The sequence below is a fragment of the Prinia subflava genome, chromosome 5, assembly GCF_021018805.1.
Source record: "Prinia subflava isolate CZ2003 ecotype Zambia chromosome 5, Cam_Psub_1.2, whole genome shotgun sequence".
In the NCBI taxonomy this organism is placed as follows: Eukaryota; Metazoa; Chordata; class Aves; order Passeriformes; family Cisticolidae; genus Prinia; species Prinia subflava.
Genome location: NC_086251.1, coordinates 57,790,219 through 57,813,064, shown reverse-complemented (window position 1 = coordinate 57,813,064; position 22,846 = coordinate 57,790,219). Strand labels below are relative to the sequence as shown.

The window sequence follows — 22,846 nt, the reverse complement described above, 5'->3', positions numbered from 1 at the left end:
GAGATCTGAACGGTTTACAATTGGAAAAGAACAGGGTTAAAAAGGAGGTGAATGCAAGTGATAAAGTGAAATGTGTGCCTGAAAGGCTGTTAATTATGAGCAGGGTGAGAAGAGGAGTGAGAATTTTAGGAGGAGCTATGAAAGCAGGTCTATATTGAAATTAATAAATCAACAATTTGACCTAAAGTTACATGTCTTTCACATAATATGCAAGTCAATAATTTCAAAACTGTGTGATTCAAAAATGCTGTAGCTCACACTCGCTACAGTGGGATTGGTTTGTTTTGCGGTAATCCAATTCTAACTTGTCTTTAAGAATTTAAAACTTTTTAGGGAGTCCTTATTTAACATCTGCTTTGCCAGCAAGGCCTGGCCAGCAAGGGAAGCAGGGCTGGCACACAGCAGGTGAGGCTGTTAATTCAGTATTCACTTGCCATAAACCTCCGTGAGGTGATGGATTGGGACGTTTTCTGACTTGGAATTATTTTCTTAGATTTGCACTGAAATGCCTGTATGTAAATGAACACCAGCTTATATATATGTGTTGGAATTTTAAACCTGTGCTTTCCTCTTGGTGCCTCAGGTGACTGAACAGAGGTTTGGGATCAACATTCCTCATAAATTCAGCGTCCACAACTACAAAGTGCCGACGTTCTGTGACCACTGCGGCTCCTTGCTCTGGGGCATCATGCGACAGGGTCTTCAGTGTAAAAGTGAGCAGCTTCTCACTGTTGCCTTTGCACAAAATACATTTATTTTTAGACTCTCGATGCACTGTGTGGGCTCGATCTGTGCAACCTTCAGGAGAAAGCTGAGCTGTGAATATTTATCTCTGTAAGGGTTAAAAAAAGGGCTGATCTCCTTTTGAATCTCTGGCTGCCAGAAGGACTCCAGTTTGCACTCTCAGCACAGCTTTGTTTAACTTGCATTATTAAAAGTATTCTGTTTCCTGCATTCAGATTTTCCCTTTACCTGAAGGTTTTTCCTCAGCTGAGGAAAATGAGATAAGGCAGGGAAAAGCCATCCAAGGGGAAAAAAGGTCATTGCATTAGGCTGACTACCCTGCCTATTAATTGATGACTAAGCAAGTTCTGGTGTTACGTTTTTGTTTCAGTGATCCAGACTGTAAGATCCTTGCCTTCATCTCCCACAAGAGGGTGTGTGTGCACCCATGAGTTAGAGCAAGAATGATTTTTGTTTCCCACTGAACGCTGTCTTTAAAATTAGATACAGGAAAATGCAGGGGACGTTTGTTGGGAATTCTGCGGTATTATAAATATTAATTGTACTTACAGACATAACTGCAATGGTAGTGATGCACTTCAAAAATAGGTGCTTATGAAAAGCTTTAGGCAATAATGGCATCCTGTTTGGAGAGTTTAGGGTCTGTTCCTGATTTTCACGAGTTTATTCTCTTACAAGAGTCCTAATTTAGCTTCTACTTAGATCAGTGGCAGAAATCCCTCTAGTTTAAAGATACAGAGTGGATCCAGATGGATGTATTACCTGAAGCAGAATTAATAAATTGTTTCTCAGCAATAAACCTGTCCCAAGTTATTTTAATTGTTCTTTTGCTTTCACTTGCCAGTCTGTAAAATGAACGTCCACATCCGCTGCCAAGCAAACGTTGCTCCAAACTGTGGGGTGAACTCAGCAGAGCTTGCAAAAACCTTGGCGTGCATGGGTCTGCAACCAGGAAGCATTTCCCCAAATTCAGTGAGTATTTTTTTTCCCTTCTCTATTTAAAGCTTTTACAACTGAGTTTTTCTATGGGTGTAGGAGGAGGGGTGGAGGCTTCCCATAGGGACAGGTAATGTTGGGTGGTGGACTGCAGGTCTGGGGCTTGTGGCAAAGGCCTCACCTGGAAGATGGATGTCTGACATACAGGTTTTAATCTACAGGTGTTGCTTTGCAATGTGCTTATGTTTCACAGTGCTGTGACTCTTCTACACTTTTATCTGCCTATCACAAATGAGAGCAGATGAAGACCCCTTGATAACTAGTCATCAATATAATTTGTGCCATGCATTTTTTATTTTTATTGCAACACAAATGCTGTCTGCATGCATGGCTTGGTCAGAGCAAAAGAACTCAAGAAGAAGCCCACTTCTCTTTCCAGCTTTGTTACTTTTTCTGTGTGATTTTGGGGAAACCATTTCACTCCTCTCATCATCCCTGCCCAAAAATCAGTGGTCCCTGTCAACACAGCAAAGAGAAAACATTAAAACCCAAATTATAATTTCCAGACGTGGTAAATCTTCTCATACAATTAGCCAGCTAGGTTGATCAACCACATCATGCTGTATCAGCCTAGCAGGCTCGTTAGGCTGTGCTGCCCTTTTGATTTCAGCAGGTCTGTAGCAAACTTTTTGCTCTTCCCCTTGCAGCAGTTTGGGGAACAGTTATCCTGGGAGTTACAGGGAAATCCCATTCTCCCTTCTCCGTTCTGCAAAAATCAGCACTTGTTAGCACTTGTTGTTTGCATCATCTGCACATCAAAAGGAGATGAAAACAGAAAAAAAAAAAATCTCTGTGATCTCCTCTTGTTACTCATGACCTAAAGGATCTAGGCAAGTGTTCAGACTGTGCTGTAAGGACAACCCTGAATGGCTTGAAGCTGAATGAGGGTGGGTTTAGATAATATATTAGGAAGAAATTATTTACTGTCAGCCTGTTGAGGCCCTGCCACTGGTTGCCCAGAGAAGCTGTGGATGGCCCATCCCTGGAAGTGTCCAAGACCAGTTTGGATGGGGCTGTGAGCAGCCTGGTGTGCTGGGAGGTTCCCTGCCCATGGCAGGGATTTGGAGCTAAATGATCTTGGAGGACCCTTCCAACACAAACCCCCCTGTCCTTCTGTGACTGCTCTCGGTTCTTTGCCCATGGTGAGGAGTCCCCAAAGCAGGAGGAGCTTTGCTGTACTCCCAAGCAGTCACAAGATGGAGCTCACGAAGTCCCTGTGACTTTGTTCACACCAATAAACCGAACAGAAGTGCTCCTTTGTGTGCACAGGCATACCTGGAGAGCTGTGAGCAGAGGGCACCGGAGGCTGGCTTGATCTTTCTGCACTTCAAAATTACGAGCTCTAGAAATGTGTGCTAATACTGGTACAACTCCTGAATATGCAGCATCTCACAGCTGGCATGGGAATTAACAGTTTTCCATCAAATTTGGAGCACTGGAGCAAGCCAGCAGCCCAAGTGGGAAAAAGAGACACGTTTTGAAGTTGGGGTCCCACTGAACTGGGCTTTTAGTAAGAGTCTTAAAATCAAGTAGAAACATAAGAAATTCAGATGAGCTTTGCTAGGGTTCTGAATGTTACCAGCACTTTGCCTTTTGCAGAAATTATGCAGTCCTCCTTACTTTGCTGGTAGATAGAAGACTTAGATTTCCCCTCTCATTCTCTTTTTTTTGTGGGGAGTAAGGATGGAGTCAACCTTGCCTCTTGACTTCTGGGTATGGTCCTGTGCAAGGCCTGGAGTTGGACTTGATGATCCTTGTGGGTCCCTTCCAAATTCAGCATAGTCTATGATTATCTGTGATGTGCTGGGCAGTGGGTTTCCAACCCAAAATGCCCATGTCAGGAGCTGCTGTTGAGATGTTTGGCTGGTCATATGTGGCAGCTGTGGGACTCTACTAACACAATTTTGTGTCTCAGTAGCCATAAAGTGCCCCTGCACAGGTCCCAAATGCCCTAGTTGGTGGATTATCTACCTGTGAGCACCTCTGAAGCAGAAGTACAATTCCTCTGAAGACTGACACTTCTTTGCTTTCTTCCACAGAAACTGGTTTCTAAATCTACGTTGAAACATCAGGGAAAAGACAGCCTGAAGGATGGCAACAATATCAGTGAAAGTTCAGCAAGCAAACTTGGGATCAAAGACTTAACCTTCCTTCGTGTGTTGGGAAAGGGAAGCTTTGGAAAGGTGAGAGTTATTCCTGGCTATTTTGTGAGAAACCACATTCCTTATTTAAGAAGGCCCAAGGTAGGAGAAGTGATTTCATAACATGGTAAGCAGGCTGTCCAGTGGTACTCCAGAGCAAGTACTAAGTGGTACTTGCTGTGTGCAACAAAGCTGGTTACAGAGCTGGGAGAACAGGGAAGAGAAAGAAAGCTGACAGCAAAGTGAAGAATTGAACATCACAAAAAAGAAGTTAGCACCTGAAGGAAGAGCTGCATGCCAGGGCCCATACCAGGAGCTGCAAGTGTGTGTGTTAACACCCCTCTGGGCAGCATTTCTTGGAGCAAGTAAAGACTTTTCCTTTAAAGGCAACAAGGCAGTGGTTTGAAACGTGGTGAGATGATAGTTTTATTTCTCTGCTCTCCCACGAAGCTGATGTGACAGGGTGTATTTGAGTTTTATAAGTGAGGAGGGAGGTGGGGTGGATGGCCCTGCTCAGGCAGTTTATGCTGGCACAGGGGGTGACCTTTGACCAGCCCTGTGCCGGACAGGAGCAGCATGTGGGTATTTCTGTCCAGAGCAGCCTGCTGCAGGCAATAACGTGTGCCACTGATTGTGCACTGATGCCCATGCTAACAGGCTGACTCACCTGGTCATGAGATGAGTGACCTTTCCAGCCTGGGGAGGTGTGAGAGGCTCTGTGCTGCTCAGAGGCAGAGGGCTCAGCCCTTGCCATTCACACTCGCTTTTGGTTTAGGTGATGCTTGCCAAGATGAAGGAGAGTGGGCAGCTGTATGCAGTGAAGGTGCTGAAGAAGGATGTCATTCTCCAGGATGACGACGTTGAGTGCACCATGACGGAGAAACGCATCCTCTCCTTAGCCAGGAACCACCCCTTCCTCACCAAGCTCTACTGCTGCTTCCAGACCCCTGTAAGTACAGCCCAGGCAGTGGCCAGCCTTCCTCCTGACACTGCCTGGCATGAGGAACCTTGCTGTGTATTTGGCCTTGGCCTGTTATAAATGCCCACCTCAGACCCAGGAGAAACCTCTCAGCTCGAGGATGAACAGAGCACTGTTCTATATCACATCTCTAACATCTGCTGGGGATTTGGCAAACAAAATCCTGGCCTTTTCTAAGCTCCCTGACAAATTGATGAGGCACAAAGCCTTTCTTTGTGTCTTCCCTGGAAGCATCTCCATGCCATTGAATGTTTCCAAGTGCAAATGTCTACACACCTGCAGTGTCCTCTGGTTGCTCTGGGCTCTCAGGCTCTGCTCTGTTGCTGCCTGAATTTTTAACAAGACTGTATTTGCATTGAGTTTTCTGCAAACTTTAAAATTTGCTCTTGGAACTGGAGGTACCCTCCAGTCTCTGCCAGCCTTTGCAGACTGCTCAGACCTGAAGGAAAGATCCTTCTGGGGTTACTGGAAAGGGTCTGCCTGGCATGGGTGGACACTGAGTCAGATCCATGAATGGTTGGTGTTTATTTTGGTGTAGAGAAGACAAATGGCAGCGTTGCTGTCCCTTGTGCCCTGTGTAGGACAGAACGTGGGCTGAGGGCCTGGCTGGGAGCCTCATTTGGTGTGTGCTGGTGGCTCTTGCTGGTGTGGGTGGTGGAGGGAGGAGTGGCTGAGATGGAGGCAGAGGCCACAGCCATGTATGGCACAGTGAATTTGGGAATCCCTCAGCTAGGCTGTTATTAGGACTGAAGCATTTTCTGCATGGTAGCTCTTCAAAACTGCCTGGGCTCCTTTCCAGTTGTATTTTGTTATTTGCTAAAGGGCACTAGAGCTTCTTTTCCTCTTAGAAGAGGTAGGAGAAGCTTACCCTTTTAATTGCAGCTTTGCTCCTCCTACATAAACCCAGAATACCTTAAAAAACCAAAAAAAGAGCAGACAAATGTATTCAGCCACCCACCCATTTCTGTTTTCACTGGGATGATGCAACAGCCAGCTATGGAGGTGAAGAAGTGTGCTCATTTAGGGTGGAGCCTTTGGGTAGACTCACCTAACAGAAATGAGTAGTTTGTGTTGGGTTTTATTTTTAATACACAGCTCACATGGTTCACAGAGCAGCTGTGCTGTACAGCAGAAATGAAACTTAAAGCTCACTGTTGTCACTAGTAACCAAAGAAACTTCAATTTTGTGATATTTCAACTTGTAATGGCTTTCCTGAAATTTCAGAAATGTCCAGTGTTGATGCATTCTGTTTGAGGTCAAATGTGGGTTTTGCCACTCCTTGCTATGGCTTTGCTTACTAAATTTGCAGTGTGGATGTGAAAACAGCAAGTGTGCTCCTGGGCAGTGCAGAGTGCTTCTTGTGAACTTAGGGGAGATTCAAGGTCGCTGTGTGAGTGCTGTTTGTCATGTTCAAAAAACACTGAATGCAGTCTGCTGTGGGTACAGTCGAGGTCTTCTGGGCTGGTGAAGTAATTGCAGCCCAGAAGAGGCTGCAATTTTTACAAAGAGGAAGAGAAGGGGAGAACTCAGCCTGTTTAGACTAGCAAATTGAAAGCAAAAAGAGGATCTGATTGATGTTTGCAGATGTCAAACACTGAGGAGGGAAACAAAGCTGTCAAGATGCTGGTTAAGATTAAATTAGTCTAGACTGGCTGCGGGTACAGTTAGACTGGAAATGAAATGGAGGTTGCTAAACAGTAGAGCAGCCTGGAACAGGAAGTTCTGGGCCAGGTTGTCATCAGAGGAGCAGAGGGAAGAACCCCTCAGCCCTTGGTGCCCCAAACACAGAGCTGGTCAGTCCTTGAAATGGTGCCAAGGGAATGGTGCTTGTATAGCAGGACCCTGCTATTTCCAGTCTTTCCTGGGTTCCTCTTTCACTTGAATCCCACTTTGCTTCATTGTCTGGATTGTCTGTAACAGAGAACCACTTCCCCTCTGATGATAAACAACACAAAAAAGGGAAGTGTTTACAAAAAAAATGCAAATTTCCAATTAAGTTCATGACATGGTTCATGACATCTTTTGCCCATGGTGTGCACTCAGTGACACTACTCCAATCCAGAATAACCAGATTGAAATTGCTTATAAAGCACAATTAAACCCCTTTGCTACAGTAGAGAAATGATGCAACACCAGGGTATTCAATGGTCACAGTCCTCCCAGGAAGGCTTAACCAAGCTGATACAAACTTGGGGTTTCTCTTTATTCTTTGTATTGGCATGGAGATAGCCCCTCCACTAAAAAGACCTTGGCAGAAAAAGATATCTATATATAAAAACCATTATATATATATATATATATATATATATATATATATATATATATATATATATATAAAATGAGTAACCACTTACTCAGAATGTCATCCTGCAGCCATATTTAAAAATTTATGGATTGGGGGCTTGGTAGCACAAATCCCCAGTTTGCAATTACATGGAAACCACATCACATGTATCACAGTTACAGCCCAGACTTTTAAAATGTGCTGTTAATGGTTCATGTTATAAAAAACAAAACAACTCCAGTCTGCCATGGTGATCCTGGCTACATAAGGACCTGCTGGGCCCGACTTTGGGAATTTTTCAAGAGCCATTTTGAGGCCTCTTACCATTTGTCAAGGCCAAGTCAAAGCCTGATCCCATAAGATCAGGACAAGCTGGGACAGACTGGCAGAGCAGGAGCCCAGCTGGAAGGCAGACAGGGCTTGTGGTAGGTGCCAGGTTCAGTCTGAGCCAGCAGTGCAGCCCCATGGAATGTGAGCCAAATTATGGACCAGGCTGCTTCAGGAACTTGGAAGAGTCATTATCCTTCTGCCTGGCACTGGTGAGGCTGCACCTGACCCAGGGGTGTCCAGTTACAGCCTCCCCCGTCCCAGTCCAAGAGGAAATCATGGAAGCTCAAAAGGAAGGCTCTTGGAAGCACCTGAGATGCTGCTGCAGTTTGAGGACAGAGCCCTCATAGGGTCTGAGAATTTGGCTGGATCCAGAGCCATTTGAATTCTGTTTCTTTTACAGTATCCCACCCAAATCAGCCAACTCTTCTCCTCGCTTAAGCAGTCCGGGGTTGACTTTAACAGCCTGGGGCATGTCTGTGCTGCATGGTGTGATGTCATGTGGTGCCAGGAATGTAGCATTATTCCAGGGATGCCCCACCCCTGGAAGTGTCCAAGGCCAGGCTGAATGAAGCTCTGAGCAACCTGAGCTAGAGAAAGGTGTCCCTGTACAGGAGAGGAGGGTTGTAACCAGATGATCTTTAGCATCCCTTCCAACGCACACCATTCTGTGATTCTATGATTAGCTGAGCAGGCACAAGTACCCAAAACAGCAGTTACCCAAGTTCATCTATACTGCTGCTACTTCTGCTTGCCTGTTTTAGAGCTGCCTGAGGTTTTTCTGAGCTTACATTCGCCACAGAAAGGTTTTCAGTGCTCAGTGTGAGCCTGCTTTAGTCTCAGCTGCAGCTTAAGTGATGCCCTCCAGCAAGGGCAGCTTTATTTGCCCAGGGTGGGCTGAGGCTCCCTGGCCTCCAGGCAGCCTCCTCGCTCCATCGGGGCTGAATCCTGCAGCCACTAGGTGGTAGGAGCTGCAAGGGCTGTCTCTGCCTGCTGTGGGTCACAGTTTTCAGAGGGTGAAGATGAAATATCAGCAGCTCAGCAGGCTGGCAGGGGCTGGATGTGGCCATCTGTGTCTCCAGCACTGGCCTGGGCAGTTTTGGACTTGCACCTCCAGATTCCTTTCGTGTGAAAGGCAAGGAAGGAGTCAATGCTCCGTTGCAGGGGACAGTTTAAATCCTGCTTCAGCTGCATCTGTGGGAGGTCTTCCTTGCTCACCACCTCTCTGTTTTTTTAAATTTTATTTTGTTTTTATTTGCAGGCCTTGCCTTGAGAGCTTCCCACCTTGCCTAAGCCATTTACCTCGGGTTTTTTAGGGCCTTAGAATAATTCTTTGGTGTCAGAGAGGATTATGCCTCTGCTCCAGTAATCTGTGAGTTGCTGACAGGTGCTGGGACCTGTAGATAATCGTGGATCCTGCATTAGGGGTCACAAGTACCAAAAAGTGTTTGTTTCTATTTACCTGACACTGGTGTCATCCAACACCTCAACAATACTGTCCCAGAAGGGGTGAAAGAGGCTGTATGTATAAATAGCTAAGTCAGTAATTTAATCCTGGGGAATGTGAATCCTGGAATGTTTTAATTAGAATCAGTTTGCAGTAAGTAGGCCCTGTCTTCTTTGGGCTTTAGGAGCCATCCTTCCTGCACAGGTGGTTTGCTTTTAAATCCTTTTGTCTCCACTCATATGCATGAGAATAAAGAGGGCTGGGGGAGATTGGCTTCCCATGCAAATAGCGTCGAATAGTTTCTGGGTTTTATGTTTATTGCCCTTATCCCTTTTCTCATGACCAAAGGGTCCTTCCAGGGGACTGTCCCCCAGGCCATGCTGTTCCCAGCACTGTCCCTGTCAGCCAGCCTGATCGTTATATGGATTTGCTTTCCCTCTGGCTCTGCTGGCAGTTGCTGAGGCTCAGAGCCTGCCCCTGCTGTTCCAAAAATAGTGAGACACCCGAACTTGGCAGAGGGATGTGATTTTCTATAACGAGCGTCCTTCAGGATAATAACGAGCAGGGGTGCTATTTAAGCCAGGCAGGGCTGGCCTGGGACTCCAGGACAGTATAATCATGGAACTGGTCCCATTTTACGAGGCCAGCCTGCTCTTTGGCACTCAGCTTTTTGTCCCCATTACTGGCTGAGGGCTGATGTCGTCCTCTCAGCAGGGGAGGGGAAGGCTTTTCCACATCTCCACTGGCTCTTGGGGCACTCAAGCAGTTCTGCCAGGGTCAGCGTGGTCATCTTGCCATGGGTCACCCAGTCGTTGAGAGAGATAAGCCTGAGTTTCACCTCCTAAAAGTGTTAGAGCTGACCTTGAGCCTTCAACAGGGGCATCATTTTCGAGTGAGGGCCCTCAAGCCAAAGTGGTGGGACTGAGAGGTGGCAGCTCACCCACCCCTTGCCCCCAGGTGCCACAAGGGAGGTCTGAGTGCCCTTGTATGTCCAGGGGAGTCCTCAGCCATGGTCTCCCCAGGGGATCCCCAGCATCAGCTTGGTTGTCTACCAGCCACTCCAGTGTCACCAGATGGGCAGAGTCCCATGTGATGGAGGTGAGGGAGGCTGGAGGGGCTGTGACAGCCTTTCCAGGGCTCTGGGAGATGAACAAGTGCCCTGACACGGACTTTGGAGTGTGCTGGTGGGTGTTCAGGGAGCAGTGAGGCTTCTTTGATGTTCTCTTTGAAAGGCACTGGGAGGGAGCCCCTTGGGAGCAGAGAGGATGGCTTTGATCCACTCCCAGGCTCTGAACCCTCAGCATTCCCTCTGTGGCATGTTGTGGAGGCACAACTCCATGCATGCATTTACACAGCCAAATGCACGTCGTGGATGCTTTTCTGCAGGCATTGAGACTTTTATTCTTGAGAGTTGACACCCATGTTAGCCCCAAGCTGCTCTGCTGGAAGGCTCTGCAAGTCAGGCTTGAGGGAGCTTGAGTTGTTCCTTACCTGGGGTGGCAGGTTGATTTTTGGAGTGTTCTTGGACAGGGAGGTGCAGGGGAATTTCCTCTCTCCCCCTTCACTCTCCAGTGCAGATCCTGCAGGCGTGTGCCCTGTGGTGCCCTCACGTTGGCTTTGTGACCACAGCAGGGACAGCCAGTTTGTGCCTTCCTCTGGCTCTTGTCTAGCACAGAATCAAGGCAGGCTGGTCGAAAGTGCATCTTCCTGTGGTTTGACAGCATTCACATCCACCAACACCCCTGATGTGTTTGCTGGCACGCTGGTTCCAGTTGTCAGTGGAGCTGACGTGCGAGGCCTGCGCGGGAAGTCTCTGCTTTTTTTGACTTCTGCAGTGACACCTTGCAGTGGTCACTTCATTGCAGGAACATTTGAGGCCAGGGGTTTTTTTGCAGGCAGGAGGTGAAACAAGATCAGGCTGACATTTCTGACTCTAATCTGTGAACTTTGCTGGAGGTCCACGCTTGGGCTGAGCGCTGAGGCGACGCGAGCTGAGGTGAAAACACGAGCTGGAGGGTTGGAAGGGTCAGCTCGTCATGTCGTAGCTCCCCAGTGTAACTTTCTGACCCCACATGGTCAAGGGACTTTGGATATTTGCATTTTCATGAAGCTGATACAAATTTCTGTCTCCATCTGCAGTGGCTTAGGGGAGAGACTGCAGCTTGGACAAATCATCAAGCTCAGTGCAAGGGTAACCAAGTGTGTTGCCAATGGTGAGCCACAGTGTGTGAAACTAACATTTTTTTGTCCTTAAAATCAAGGAAGTTGCGGCATAAAAAGAGATCAAAGTGGAAGCAGCTCTCAAGCAGCCCTGAGCAAGCAGGTGCCAGTCATTATTGAGGAGGAAGGGGAAGAAAAAACAAAGGCAGTCTAAGCTCAGAGAAGAGGTAACTAACTGAGGTGTGAGCTAGTGGTGCTTTACGTTTCAATCTCTTTGAATCCATATTACTTTCCAGGTGATGTTTAAGGTGATTCACAAATCCTCATAGCAAGCTGTTTCTAAGTGGCTTTTGGGTGTTTTGGCACTCTTATTTTTTGTGAAGACCTTGGCTGAGCTTGTAGAGGTCTCTAGCCTTCCCTAGCCCTTCCTGAACCAGCAGGTATTGCAGAGCTCAGTATTTTGTAAAACAGGAAGAGCTGTTGCAGGTTGGTCACTGTAAACCAAAAAGACCAATCTCAGAAGCCTTTTTGAACTGAGGGCTGTAAAAAAGCATGGTATTTACAGGGTATTGTCTTCTGAGACACCAAGGTGCCAGCAGCCAGCTGAGGGGTGCAGATGGCCTATAAATCTTTCATTAACAGGTAATGTCTATAGTGTCATACACTCTAGTTCCTTATTTATCAATTTATTCCCCTCTAAATTCAGTCAGTCCTTTGAATTTTTTTAATCTTTGGATGGGAAGGAGTATTTATGTAGTTTTCTTTACCATTGTAAAAGGTCTGGGCGAGAAGATTTTGTGTTGCTTCTTCTTTCAATTTGTTTTATATCCTTTAAATATTTCATTTTAATGACGCTCAAAGTGTCTTTTTTTGATTGAGATTAAAAATCAGACTTTTTTGTACGTAATTGGTTGGTTTATCAGAGTTTTGGGATTTTTTTTTCTAATGTGGGGCTGATCTTGTTTCAAATGAAACAGGTGAACAAGATAATCATCCTTTTGCACATATGCTGTGTAAAAGTTTCTGATGAAAAGATGAGGTAATAGATTAATGCTTCTGTGAATTAGGCTGTCTTGCAGGGAGGGGATGAGGAGGAAGGATGTGTGTGTGGTTCACTTGAATACCCAGAAGACACATTGTTCCAGACAAATGACTGAATTTGCGTGTTACCAAAATTCTCCAGTGTATGAGCTTGAAATTTCAGCCAGGTGGTTAAGAAAATAGGGGCAGGAATTTGGAGGATGCAGTTAGATTTGGGCTTGTTTGTTTTGTTTTGTTTTATTTTTTCCCCTGGGGCAAGTGGGAACCCAACACTCCCCTCAGCTGTCCCTGGTTTGTGGTTGCCATCGTTGAGCTCCTCTGGAAGGAGCTTGGTGTTGATGCTGCACTGTGCACCCGAGTGCCACGGCCACCTTCACCCCAAGGGACCCTTCAGAGTTTATTTATGCAAGTGCCAAGAGCCAGTTTATGATTCTCTGGGTGATGTGTATGTGCCTTGTGCTGTGGCCTCGCAGGGAGCCTCGTGGTGGTCAGAGAGCAGAGTGTGGTGGGTGATAACCAGTGATGCCTGCCTCACTGACATGGTTGTGACTGTGGTTGGTGCCTCTTTGTTAGAGGACCTAAAAACAAGCCTGGTGTGGGGAAGTGACCTGAGATTCTCAGAAATGTGTTCACCAGCTGCCCAGCCCGAAGGAGACACCACATGCCCATTCTGATTTGACCTAATTTTTACTGTGCCTCCTTCTAGCTTAAAAAACCACCCAAAACCAGCAGAAGAAAGAAACTTTCCCTTTCTTATCCTTTCAGCTGCATCACACGGTGAGCAACCCCAGGGCTGTGTGTTCTGTCTGTGGCCTGGTTCCCTGAGGCAGAAGTGGTTCCTGGGGCTGGCGAGCCCTTCTGCAGCCCCTGAAGCAGGGAGGAAGAGCAGCTCAGCAGAGTGGCACTGCTCGGCGAGCAGATGGCTGCAAAACCACTGCCTCTCTGTCTGGGAGTCCGTGGGGCTCCATCTGAGCCAGCATGGGCCAGAGGTGTTCCTGGGTGTAGTTGCTGTGGTGTGAAATCAAAGGACAGATCTTCACCTGGCACCAGTGGCTGCCTTGCTCTGCTGCAGTCAGGCGAGAGCGGCGTTGTGTGGAAATTCAGGGCTGAGCTCGTTGGGTCTGCTGCTGTGCTCACACACGTGTTTGTGCAAGGGTTCTTGTGACTGCTTCATGCTGAGGCTGTTCTCAGGACGCCTGTGATGCTCCCTGGGTTTGAAACCATGTGTAACCACCCTGGATACCCTGTTCTGCTTAACCCTTGGAGCTGGGAGCAGCAGGTAGCTCGTGGGGGTGCAGGTGTAGAGGGAGGTGTATGGTCCAAGGGCTGGGTGTAGAGGGAGGCATTTCCAACAGGAATTCATAGATTCTGTGTATTCTGTGAAGGGCTGGCTATGGAATCATGGAATCATACAATATGCTGAGTTGGAAGGGGCCCAGCAGCACCACTGAGTCCAACTCCTGGCCCTGCACAGCACCATCCCCAAGAGTCATCCTGTGTTTGAGAGCATTGCCCAAACACTCCTTGAGCTCTGTCAGCCTTGGTGCTGTGAGTACTGCCCTGGGGAGCTTGTTCAGTGCCCAACCACCCTCTGGAAAAGGAGAAGAACCTTTTCCTGATACCCAGCCTAAACCTTCCCTGACACAACTTCAAGCCATTCCCTTGGGTTCAGTCACTGGGCACCAGAGAGATCAGTGCCTGCCCCTCTGCTTCCCCACATGAGAATGTTGAAGAACCACAGTGAGGGAGGGGAGGCATTTCCAGAAGGATTTCATAGGTTCTGTGAAGGCTGTGAAGGGATGGGTATGGGGGGGAGGCATTTCCAACAGGAATTCCTAGGTTCTGTGGAGGCCTGGGTATGGAGGATGGGCATTTCCTCACAAAGCAGCATCTAAGAGTGGGGCATGACTCTGTTAGTCCTACAAAAATAAATACTCAGTTACAAACCTGTTTCTTATTCCTCCCCCATATCTTGTGCTTGGCAGTGCCTTACCCCAGATACAGATGGCCACTTGCACTGCTGGGGAGTTGGACATGCGGCTTTCTGGAGCCCAGTACTGAGAAATTATGGTTTATTTGCTTGCTATCAGCAAGACCTAGGGCAGATTTGCTTTGTATGGGGGTTGTGGACCACGAAGGGAGAACACTGGGAACACTGAGAGAGCCTGCCAGCTCATGTAATTATCTTGTAATAATTTGCTTGCAAGCTCCCTAAGCCCTGTTACTCTTTTTGGAAACAATAAAGTTTCTCTGGGAAGCAGCAACACAGCTGTCTCTGTTTGGGGATGACTTGGAAAGCCTCCCTTCTGCTCTGCAAAGCATAAACTACCAAAACAGGGGAAAATGACTGTTTTCTTGGGGAAGCCCTTTGGCTTCAGTGAACTCAGACTGAGCCCAAAGCTGATTTTCTAAGGAATTGTGTGCATGAATTATTTCCAAAAAGATGAAATACAAACTAAATGGGATTCCTGAGCCAGGCTGATTTTTTTTTTGTGAGGGAAAATTGGACCCTTGTGATTGGTGATAAGGTCCCAGGAGGTCTTTGGTCTTGTGTGGGTTGTAGATGGACATCAGCTATGACTTTTTAGAAGAGGGTAGAAGCTGGCCATCACACTCTCCCTTCTGGGCACAGGGAGAAAAACTATGCTCTTTAAATAAAGTTTGGATTTCTTTTTCTTCCCCTGTGTTGACAGAGAGGAAAGGTATGAGGATCCAAAACAGCTTGTAAAGCTGGTGAGGACAAAGGACTAAAGTAATGCTTGAGGTTGGATTTTAGTGTTTGCAAGGGGCAGTAACCAGGATGTGGATTATCCTTCTCGGTGGCTCTTGCAGTCAGGGACTTTCTTCAAGCCCCACAAAACCCCCTAAAACAATGAACAAATATAATGGGTATATGTAGCTGCTGTCCACCACTGCTGTGCTTCCAACAGCCCCTGCCCATCTTACAGGTGAACAAATAGGGATGGAAAACTGAAATTAAAAGAAATATTTTTTTTAAAAGGCAAGAAAAATAAAAAAGCCAGCTCTCTTGCATGAGAATTGACAGGATTAATCTCTACGTGTAGGCCAGCCTTGAAATAAACCTGCCTGATCCCATACTTTTGTTTCCTCCAAGTGTTTTTTGATTTACAGTAACAATTGCTCTGAGAGTTTATTCATCTTGATCCCAGTCCAGGAATGGTGCAATGTGATTTCCTCCTGTGGCTGCCACTTGCTGCGAAGCCTTTGGTGTCACTGTTTCCTGTTGACTCAAATGCCCCTTTTTTACCACGTCAGAGATACCAGATCGGGCAGACTTCTGGGCAAAGCACAATAGATAAAATATTCAGGAGGAGGAGTTCAGCATTGACCCTGTCAAAAAACAATCCAGCTTTCAACTCCTCCTAATTCCCACTGGTACTCCCCAAGAAAGGAGGAGACACATAACTGACTCTTAAGTCAGGTCAAATGTGCAAGTGTCTGAACTATCTGCTGTTCTAAGATTTACTTTTCCTGGCCCCCCTTCTTAAGTTGTTTACTCAGTCTTACTCTTCTGGCTGCCAATTGCCTTCTTTTTTTCTTCTCCCTCTTCTCCCTCTTCTCCCTCTTCTCCCTCTTCTCCCTCTTCTCCCTCTTCTCCCTCTTCTCCCTCTTCTCCCTCTTCTCCCTCTTCTCCCTCTTCTCCCTCTTCTCCCTATTCTCCTTGCCCTTTCCTCCCTCTCTCTTCACTCTTCTCCCACTTGCCTCCAGCTCCCTCCTTCTTTACCCCTCTTTTCGTTTCCTTCCCCTGCTTTTTTTTTTTTTTTTTTTTTTTTTTTTTTTTTTTTTTTTTTTTGTGATAGGGTACCACTGTTTATTTTATTTCTTAATGATTCCTGGGAGAATGGTTGGTCTTTACAGTTTTGTAAGCTGATAGTCTTCCTCAAGACTAAAAATGGAAGGCCTTGCCTGCCTTTTAGATGTTTTTCCCCAAAGGATGGTCATTAGTGCTGATTTTCCAAATGTTTATTGCCAGGCATGGAGCAGACCAGTGCACAAATGCTGCTTTATAAACCAGCTGTAATACCCATCCTGCTCTTTTCTTCAGCAGTCCTGTGGGATTTCTAAGTGTTAGGAAACAGGGCAGACAATAAGTTGGACCTCCTTAAAATAAATTGTAAAAAAAAGTAATTTAAAAAAAGATGGAGTAACCCAAAGTTTGTATCTATGCTTGACCAGTGAAATGAGCCCATGTGTGGGTGTGACCAATACATGTGCTTATACTTGCTCAGATTTGCAGTTAATCTGAAGCAAAAGCAGTTTTTAGCAAAAAGCTGCTAATTCCATGGCAGCAGTGATGTGAATTTTAAAATCAGCTGTTTTGGTGGTTGCCTGAACATTTGAGAAAGAAGTAGTGTTTTTCTGTAAGCATCATAGTAAAGATGAGTAAAAGCACAAGTCTGAGGTGGGCCGTGGAGTTCTGCCTGCTCTGGAGAAGCTGGACATACATGTTTTCAGATAGGAAATGTTAATTTTGTTTCCCTGAAGGTCACCTTTAAGGAAAGAGTAGAAAATCCCTGTGTGTTCACCTAAGTGCAGGCATGTTTATACAGGCATATGTATCACTTCAATAAATACACACACCATCCCTCACCAGGCTGCTGGTAAATTAAATTGCTTCCTGTTGGGGATCTGGCAAAAGGGATTTCTTTTTAAGTATGGGCTTGAGGAGATGCCTGGACAAGCTGGGCTAGATAAGCACATGTCATGTGGAGAGATCAGCAAGGAAGGAGGTGGGAAAGAATAACAAGGAGCTGTAAAAGCCAGCCCGAGTGGCGAGGCAGAGTGATACCCGTGCTGCAGCTGGAGGAGCAGGCAGGCACAGCACAGCCACACTGAGTTTAACCATCTGCAGTGAAGATGTGGCATTGGAGAGCTGCTGTGGGCTGGAGAGCCAAGGCTGGTGAGGGTTTGCAGAGTTCCTGCTGCTCTGGCTCAGGCTGCTGCCTGCAGCAGGCAGCTCAGGTGTCCTTCAGTGCCCTCTCATAAATACAGGGTGGAACAATGAGGTGGTGGTGTTTATATGGACTGGAGATAGCATTCAGCACATGGCCTTGGTGCTGCAGCAGTGCTGTGGGAGTGCTGGGAGCAGTGTTATATGGACTGGAGATAGTGTTCAGCACATGGCCTTGGTGCTGCAGCAGTGCTGTGGGAGTGCTGGGAGCAATGGTGCATCTTAAATGCTGCATTCAGTTTGGGACCCTCACACTGCACAGAGGACAGTGAGGTGCTGGAGTGTGTCCAGGGAAAGACAGCTGAGCTGGGCAGGGGTCTGGAGAACAAGTCTGGTGAGGAGCAGCTGAGGGAGCTGGAGGGGCTGAGATTGGGGAAGAGGAGGCTCAGGAGGGACCTTCTCACTCTCTACAGCTCCCTGACAGGGGTGTGGACCCAGGTGGGAGTCAGGCTCTGCTCTTAGGGAATGAGGGACAGGACAAGAGGAAATGGTCTGAAGTTGCACCAGGGGAAGTTTAGATTGAGTATTTGGAACAATTTATTCACTGAAAGGGTGGTCAAGCTGCCTGGAGCAGTCTGCCCAGGGCAGTGGTGGAGTCACCATCACTGGAGGTATTTAAAAGACATGTAGATATGTGGCACTTGGGGACACGGTTTAGTGGTGGGCTTGGCAGAGTTGGGTTAGTGGTTGATGGTCTCTAAAGGTCTTTTCCAACCCAGATGATTCTATGATTTAATGATCTTTACCTTCTGGAAGGAGCCCAGAAGGAGCTGTAGGGCAGAGCCCAGGTTGGCTATGCAAAGCAGGCTGTCCTCATGTGCTACAAGCCATTTGCTTTCCTGCTCATGTCCATTGAGAAATGAGGGAATTTCTGGTTGTTTTTCTTCTGCCGTGTGCATCTCAAGATGTTAATACCAGTAGTCATTTCAAGCTGGCTGGTTGCCAGAAAGTGGAGCACGACAGTGCTTATCCTCTTAAACCTAGAGAGGGTTTAAAAGTAGCTTGTAGATAATTAACATCAGACCTAAGAAGAGGCTTGTGGGAAAGAAGGGCAAATATTACCATTAAAAGCCTGCCTGATCTCAGTTGAATTCTGTGCCTGTTTTAACCAACCTGCTTGTTCCTGATACTCAGAGAAAAACTGAAACAGCAAATACTGAAAGTCCTGAAACAATTGCTGAGAGAAATTTTTGAACACTACTGCAACAGTTCCAGGGTTTATTTTTATACCAAGTCTCTGTGTCCTTCCTCTCACAATCAAGTGAACACATGCAAAACCCCTGCTCACTGTTGAACACACAGCTTAAGCAAGTGCTTCCCTATCTGTAGGCTTTTGCAAAAGCCAGAACAAAGCCAGAAAAGAAACCTCAGAGACCAACACCTGTGGTTAATGAACTGAACTTTATCAAACAGGTTGCTTTTCTGCTCAGCATAAACCTTTATTTATACTTCATCATTATCAGTTCCTCTACTGCCCAGAGGTGTCTGCAGGTTAATCAGAGGAAAGCTGGAACCTGAGGGCCCAAAAAGCAGCTGCCATGCAAGTATATGGCAGGAAATCCCATCCTGGAAAACAGCCCACATTCTCCAGAAATAATGTTGGGATATCCTCGAGACAGTGTTGTGCTGCTTTGGTGGAGCTGCAGTCTGGTTATGTACATTGTGTTATGGAGCAGCTTTCCCCAGAGAAATGAGGTGTTTACTAGGGAATGAGTGATTTTTTGCAGATTTCTCTGGTGCCTCTCAGTTTAGAGAGTGCTGATGAAGGGGTATCATTCCCTGCTGATTGAGGCTAAGGATAATTCTGAGAAACCGAGTGGGAGCCGATTACTGATGAGCACACACTTACTAACATGCCCAATCCACGTTTGAGCAGTGTTTCATTTCACAACTGGGGTCAAAACTTTTGGGTGGAGTGCAGGGCAAGGAAGGTCTTCCTGCTACTGATCTGATTTTTCCTGAAAAAAATCAGCCTTACCCCCCACGCTCTGTCTCACGCTTACTTAATCTGTTTTTGTTGGGGAGATAATAGTTTTACTGAGAGTTTTGCAAGCCTGGGTGAGGGTGTGATTAATGCTGCTGGTGTTTGTTGTGCCTGCCCGTGTGTAGGATCGCCTGTTCTTCGTGATGGAGTTTGTTAACGGCGGGGACCTGATGTTCCACATCCAGAAGTCGCGGCGCTTCGACGAGGATCGCGCCCGGTTCTACGCTGCAGAGATTATTTCAGCCCTCATGTTTCTCCATGGAAGGGGCATCATTTACCGGTAAGCTCTGCAAGCAGTGCTTCCCTTTGTCTGAACCCCACAGCTGGGATGAGATCTGCAGTTTCCTGCTTGAAAAAATAAGTGTCACTTGCTGCCCACTGGGAACAAGTTCTCAACTGGGATCACAGTCCCCACACATTCCCCCTGCACGTTGGCCAAGGTGCACCACTTTCCAGGAGGGAGTGAAATTTCTGGGCAGGCATTAAATGAAACCTTCCCAGATTTCCTGTGAGGTGAATATAGGGATGTGTTGCTTTTGCCACAGTGTGCCATGTTACTTCAAGGCTAACGTGTGGTCACACCAAAGCCTCTGCTTCCCTGCAGTAGCTACTGTGTTTAAACCCTATCTATTTCACATTCCTAATCAGTGCACTCATCTCAGCCACTAAAAGTATTTTCATTCCTAACACGGTCCTACAGCAGGAGTTTTTCCTTCCTGTCCATGCCTGGCATCTTTGTGTTTGCAGCAGGATTGGAGCATTGTTGCCTCCATGCATCAGCCTCCACTCGAGGTCTCAAGGCTGTTCTCAGGAAGCTATTTCCCATAAATACCTCTCCTTTGTTATTTGTCATTTTTTTCTGTACTCAGGGGGGCACTTTGGTGATATTTTTTCCTTTCTGTGCTGCTGAAGTGCTCCCCTGTCAGCTCAAGCATAAAGGCATAGAGCAGCCAGCACGGATCAGAGCCAGGCTGCCGTGCAGGGCCCTCCGTGGGCCAGCATCACCATTTGACCAGCATCCTCCCTCATGCCCCAGAGGCAGAGCAAGGCCTCTTCTGGGATGGGGTGGGACAGCTGGAGCAAGGAGGTGTCAGCACTGAGACACTCTGGTTGTACAGAAAGGTTTCTTTCTGATATACTTCACAGAACACCTCTGGCATCCTTGTGCCCAGAGTGCTGGGGAGGAGGAACAGGCTCTTGTTTTCTTTGGAATGCAGTTACCTGGAATCCAGCAGCCAAGATGCATTTTTGAGCATGGTCTGCTGTAACCCTGCTCGGTCCCACCTGTGGCACGGCAGCACTGCAAAGAATAATGTCAAATCTCTTTTTTGCTGCTTGGTTACAGTTGTACTCTTGGCATCCAGAGCTGGGTGTAGGGTGGGACCAGTTCCAATCCCACTCCAGCTCTGCTAATGCCATTGAATTGGGACAAATGTCATCTAATTGGGGGCTTCACATGGTTTAACCCAGTCAGCAGGACATCCTCCCATGACAGATAAACTCAGGTTTGAACTCACAAAAACCAGAATAGCTAAGGGCTAAAGCTGCCAAAGGGCTGGGGGCTGTGCAAGGGGCACTTTCCTACCTCATGGGGAGATGATAGGATCAGGCAAGTAAAAGCAGCTTCTCTCTCTCCCTAGCTTGAGCTCCAGTAAGAAACAGATGGTCAGGTGAGGACAGAGAATATTAAAATATTTTTAAGTATGAACTCATGTGACATATAAGGCACAGTGAAATAGAGAAGGAGTGTCATTTTAATATTCTCTGTGTCCTGAGAGCCTGAAGATGACTAGTGATATATACCCTATGTATCGAGCTCCTAAAGCACAGTGATTGTCTGTATAGAATAGCAAATCTCCTTACTCTACAGCTGGATTTCAGTCTAATTCTTCCCTTGTGAATAATGCCAGCCACTGAGGAGATACCCTGCCAAATAATTATGCAAATGACATTATCCTTAAAATAGTGACATCCAGTAGTCATTGTCAATCGCTCAGCAGCAAAACTGGGTCTGTGCATAATGTAATGCCTTGTGCTTACAGCTCTGTCCTGTCTGCCCCAGTCTGCTGCCTGTCACAGGGCAGGAATAACTGATCCATCCCTCTGGGTTTTGGCACTCTTCATGTGCTGCTGTAATTCATGATAGAAATTGGAGGAGTAATTGGAAAGCTCCTCGAACAACTGCACAGGCTTTGATCTTGTTGAGAAAGGGGTTGAGCTGTGGAGTCAGGTAGCTTCAGCTGCACAGGGCAGATCTGCAGGGGGTGGATGACTTGGTTTCTTATAATTAGTTGGGTTCTGGAAGATGTAAGAGGAGAGAGCTGCTGCTGGGGCTGTACTGAGCTGAGGTTGCTTCTGTCATGTCACAGACACCAGCTCTGGGAGGGAGTGTGCAGGATAGGATAGGAGGGGATACTCAGAATGGAGTCACTGCACTTGTGTGAGAGAGTTTGGATCAGATTTTACGACAAGAATGTGAGTGCTTGCCTTGGGAGCAGGGGCAGAGACACCAGAAATAGCCTGACCAGAAAGGGTTTTACCACAGGCTCTTCAAGGTGTCTTCTTTCTGGATTTCCAGGATTAGTGGAGGAAGAGAGTTGCTGGCCTAGAATATTCTGTGGCATTTGTTGTTCTTCTGGGCTTAACTTAATAATACTATATTTTTATTTCTTGCCCCCTTCAAGACTGAGCAGTTCAGGAAAGAATCTGCATTTATCAGTGCAATAAGTGTTCTCCTGTTAAGTCAAGTTGCATTTGCCACAAGTGCTGCCAAAAGCTAAGTTTTCTCTTCTTTGAAATGCTGGAGAGGTTTGAGAGCCAGCCCTGAAGGTTCATCAAGAAGTAGCTGAAACTTGTCATTGTGGCCTGGCAGGGCAGTGCTGGTGGCTGCTAAGATCAGATGTTTGATTCCTGATTGATTGATTCCTTTTTCAGCCACACACAAGCAATTTGAAATAGCTGTAGAGAAATATTTTTGCAGTTTCTACTGTAAGCCCCTGAGAATGGGGTTCTGAGGCAGATGATGCATTTTGGCTAGATGTGATTTTTAATTTTAAAACCGGGCTTACGGCTGGATTTGCTCTCTCATGGGATGGTTTTCATGATTCAACTGAAATTTTCAGTGAGTTTGCTCCTCAAGTTTTGTTACTAAGCTGTGGCTAGAGTAGGAGTCCCATAAACATACATTGTATGTATTTGGGGCTCTTTAAAAGAGAGGTTTCACTTTCAGAACCCTTTATTTTTTCTCTTCATTTGCAGCACTGCAAAGGAGAGGTGACTTTCTGGCCTTATCAAGGAAAGGTCTCTGTCTTGCCCCGAGCTGAGGTTTAGCTGTCAACTTAGCAGCACCTATTTATAGTTGCTTCCTGAAAAAAACCCCCACAAAATCAGCAAGTACAGTGGGGTTCCTTAGCCCATCATACAGGGGAATGCATCCAGACATGAAAACAGTCTTTTTACGTGTCACCTCAGTGTATTGTGCACCCCTAACCACAGAGGAGTAGGACAAGGGCAAGTTTGGGATCAGCTCATGCTGGATGCTGCCAGAAAAATGTTAGGTAATAATCATGGTTATTGTAAATAAAATCTTTGCTCACAGGGCGATATTTGTGCACTGCTGCTTTCTCTAAGGTTATTTCTAAAGGAAATTACTGTGCTGGGCTCTGTTGCAGATAGGTAGGTTGGTTTCTCGTTTTTTTCTAATGGCTGTATGTTCTATTTTTCTTGAGGCAGCTCTTGCCTACTTTCACTTTCCAGTTCAGCAGTTCCCA

At 46.6% G+C, this 22,846-nt stretch overlaps 1 protein-coding gene across 1 annotated transcript in view; it reads left to right on the top strand.

Moving 5' to 3' along the window:
* PRKCH (protein kinase C eta) overlaps positions 1-22,846 on the top strand; it is a 113,243-nt gene that overhangs the window by 49,327 nt on the left and 41,070 nt on the right. Inside the window, exons 6-10 of the mRNA XM_063399560.1 lie at positions 584-713; positions 1,589-1,716; positions 3,780-3,923; positions 4,657-4,830; positions 19,202-19,356. Of these exons, the coding sequence (XP_063255630.1) occupies positions 584-713; positions 1,589-1,716; positions 3,780-3,923; positions 4,657-4,830; positions 19,202-19,356 (731 nt within the window). The remainder of the gene's footprint in view (positions 1-583; positions 714-1,588; positions 1,717-3,779; positions 3,924-4,656; positions 4,831-19,201; positions 19,357-22,846) is intronic.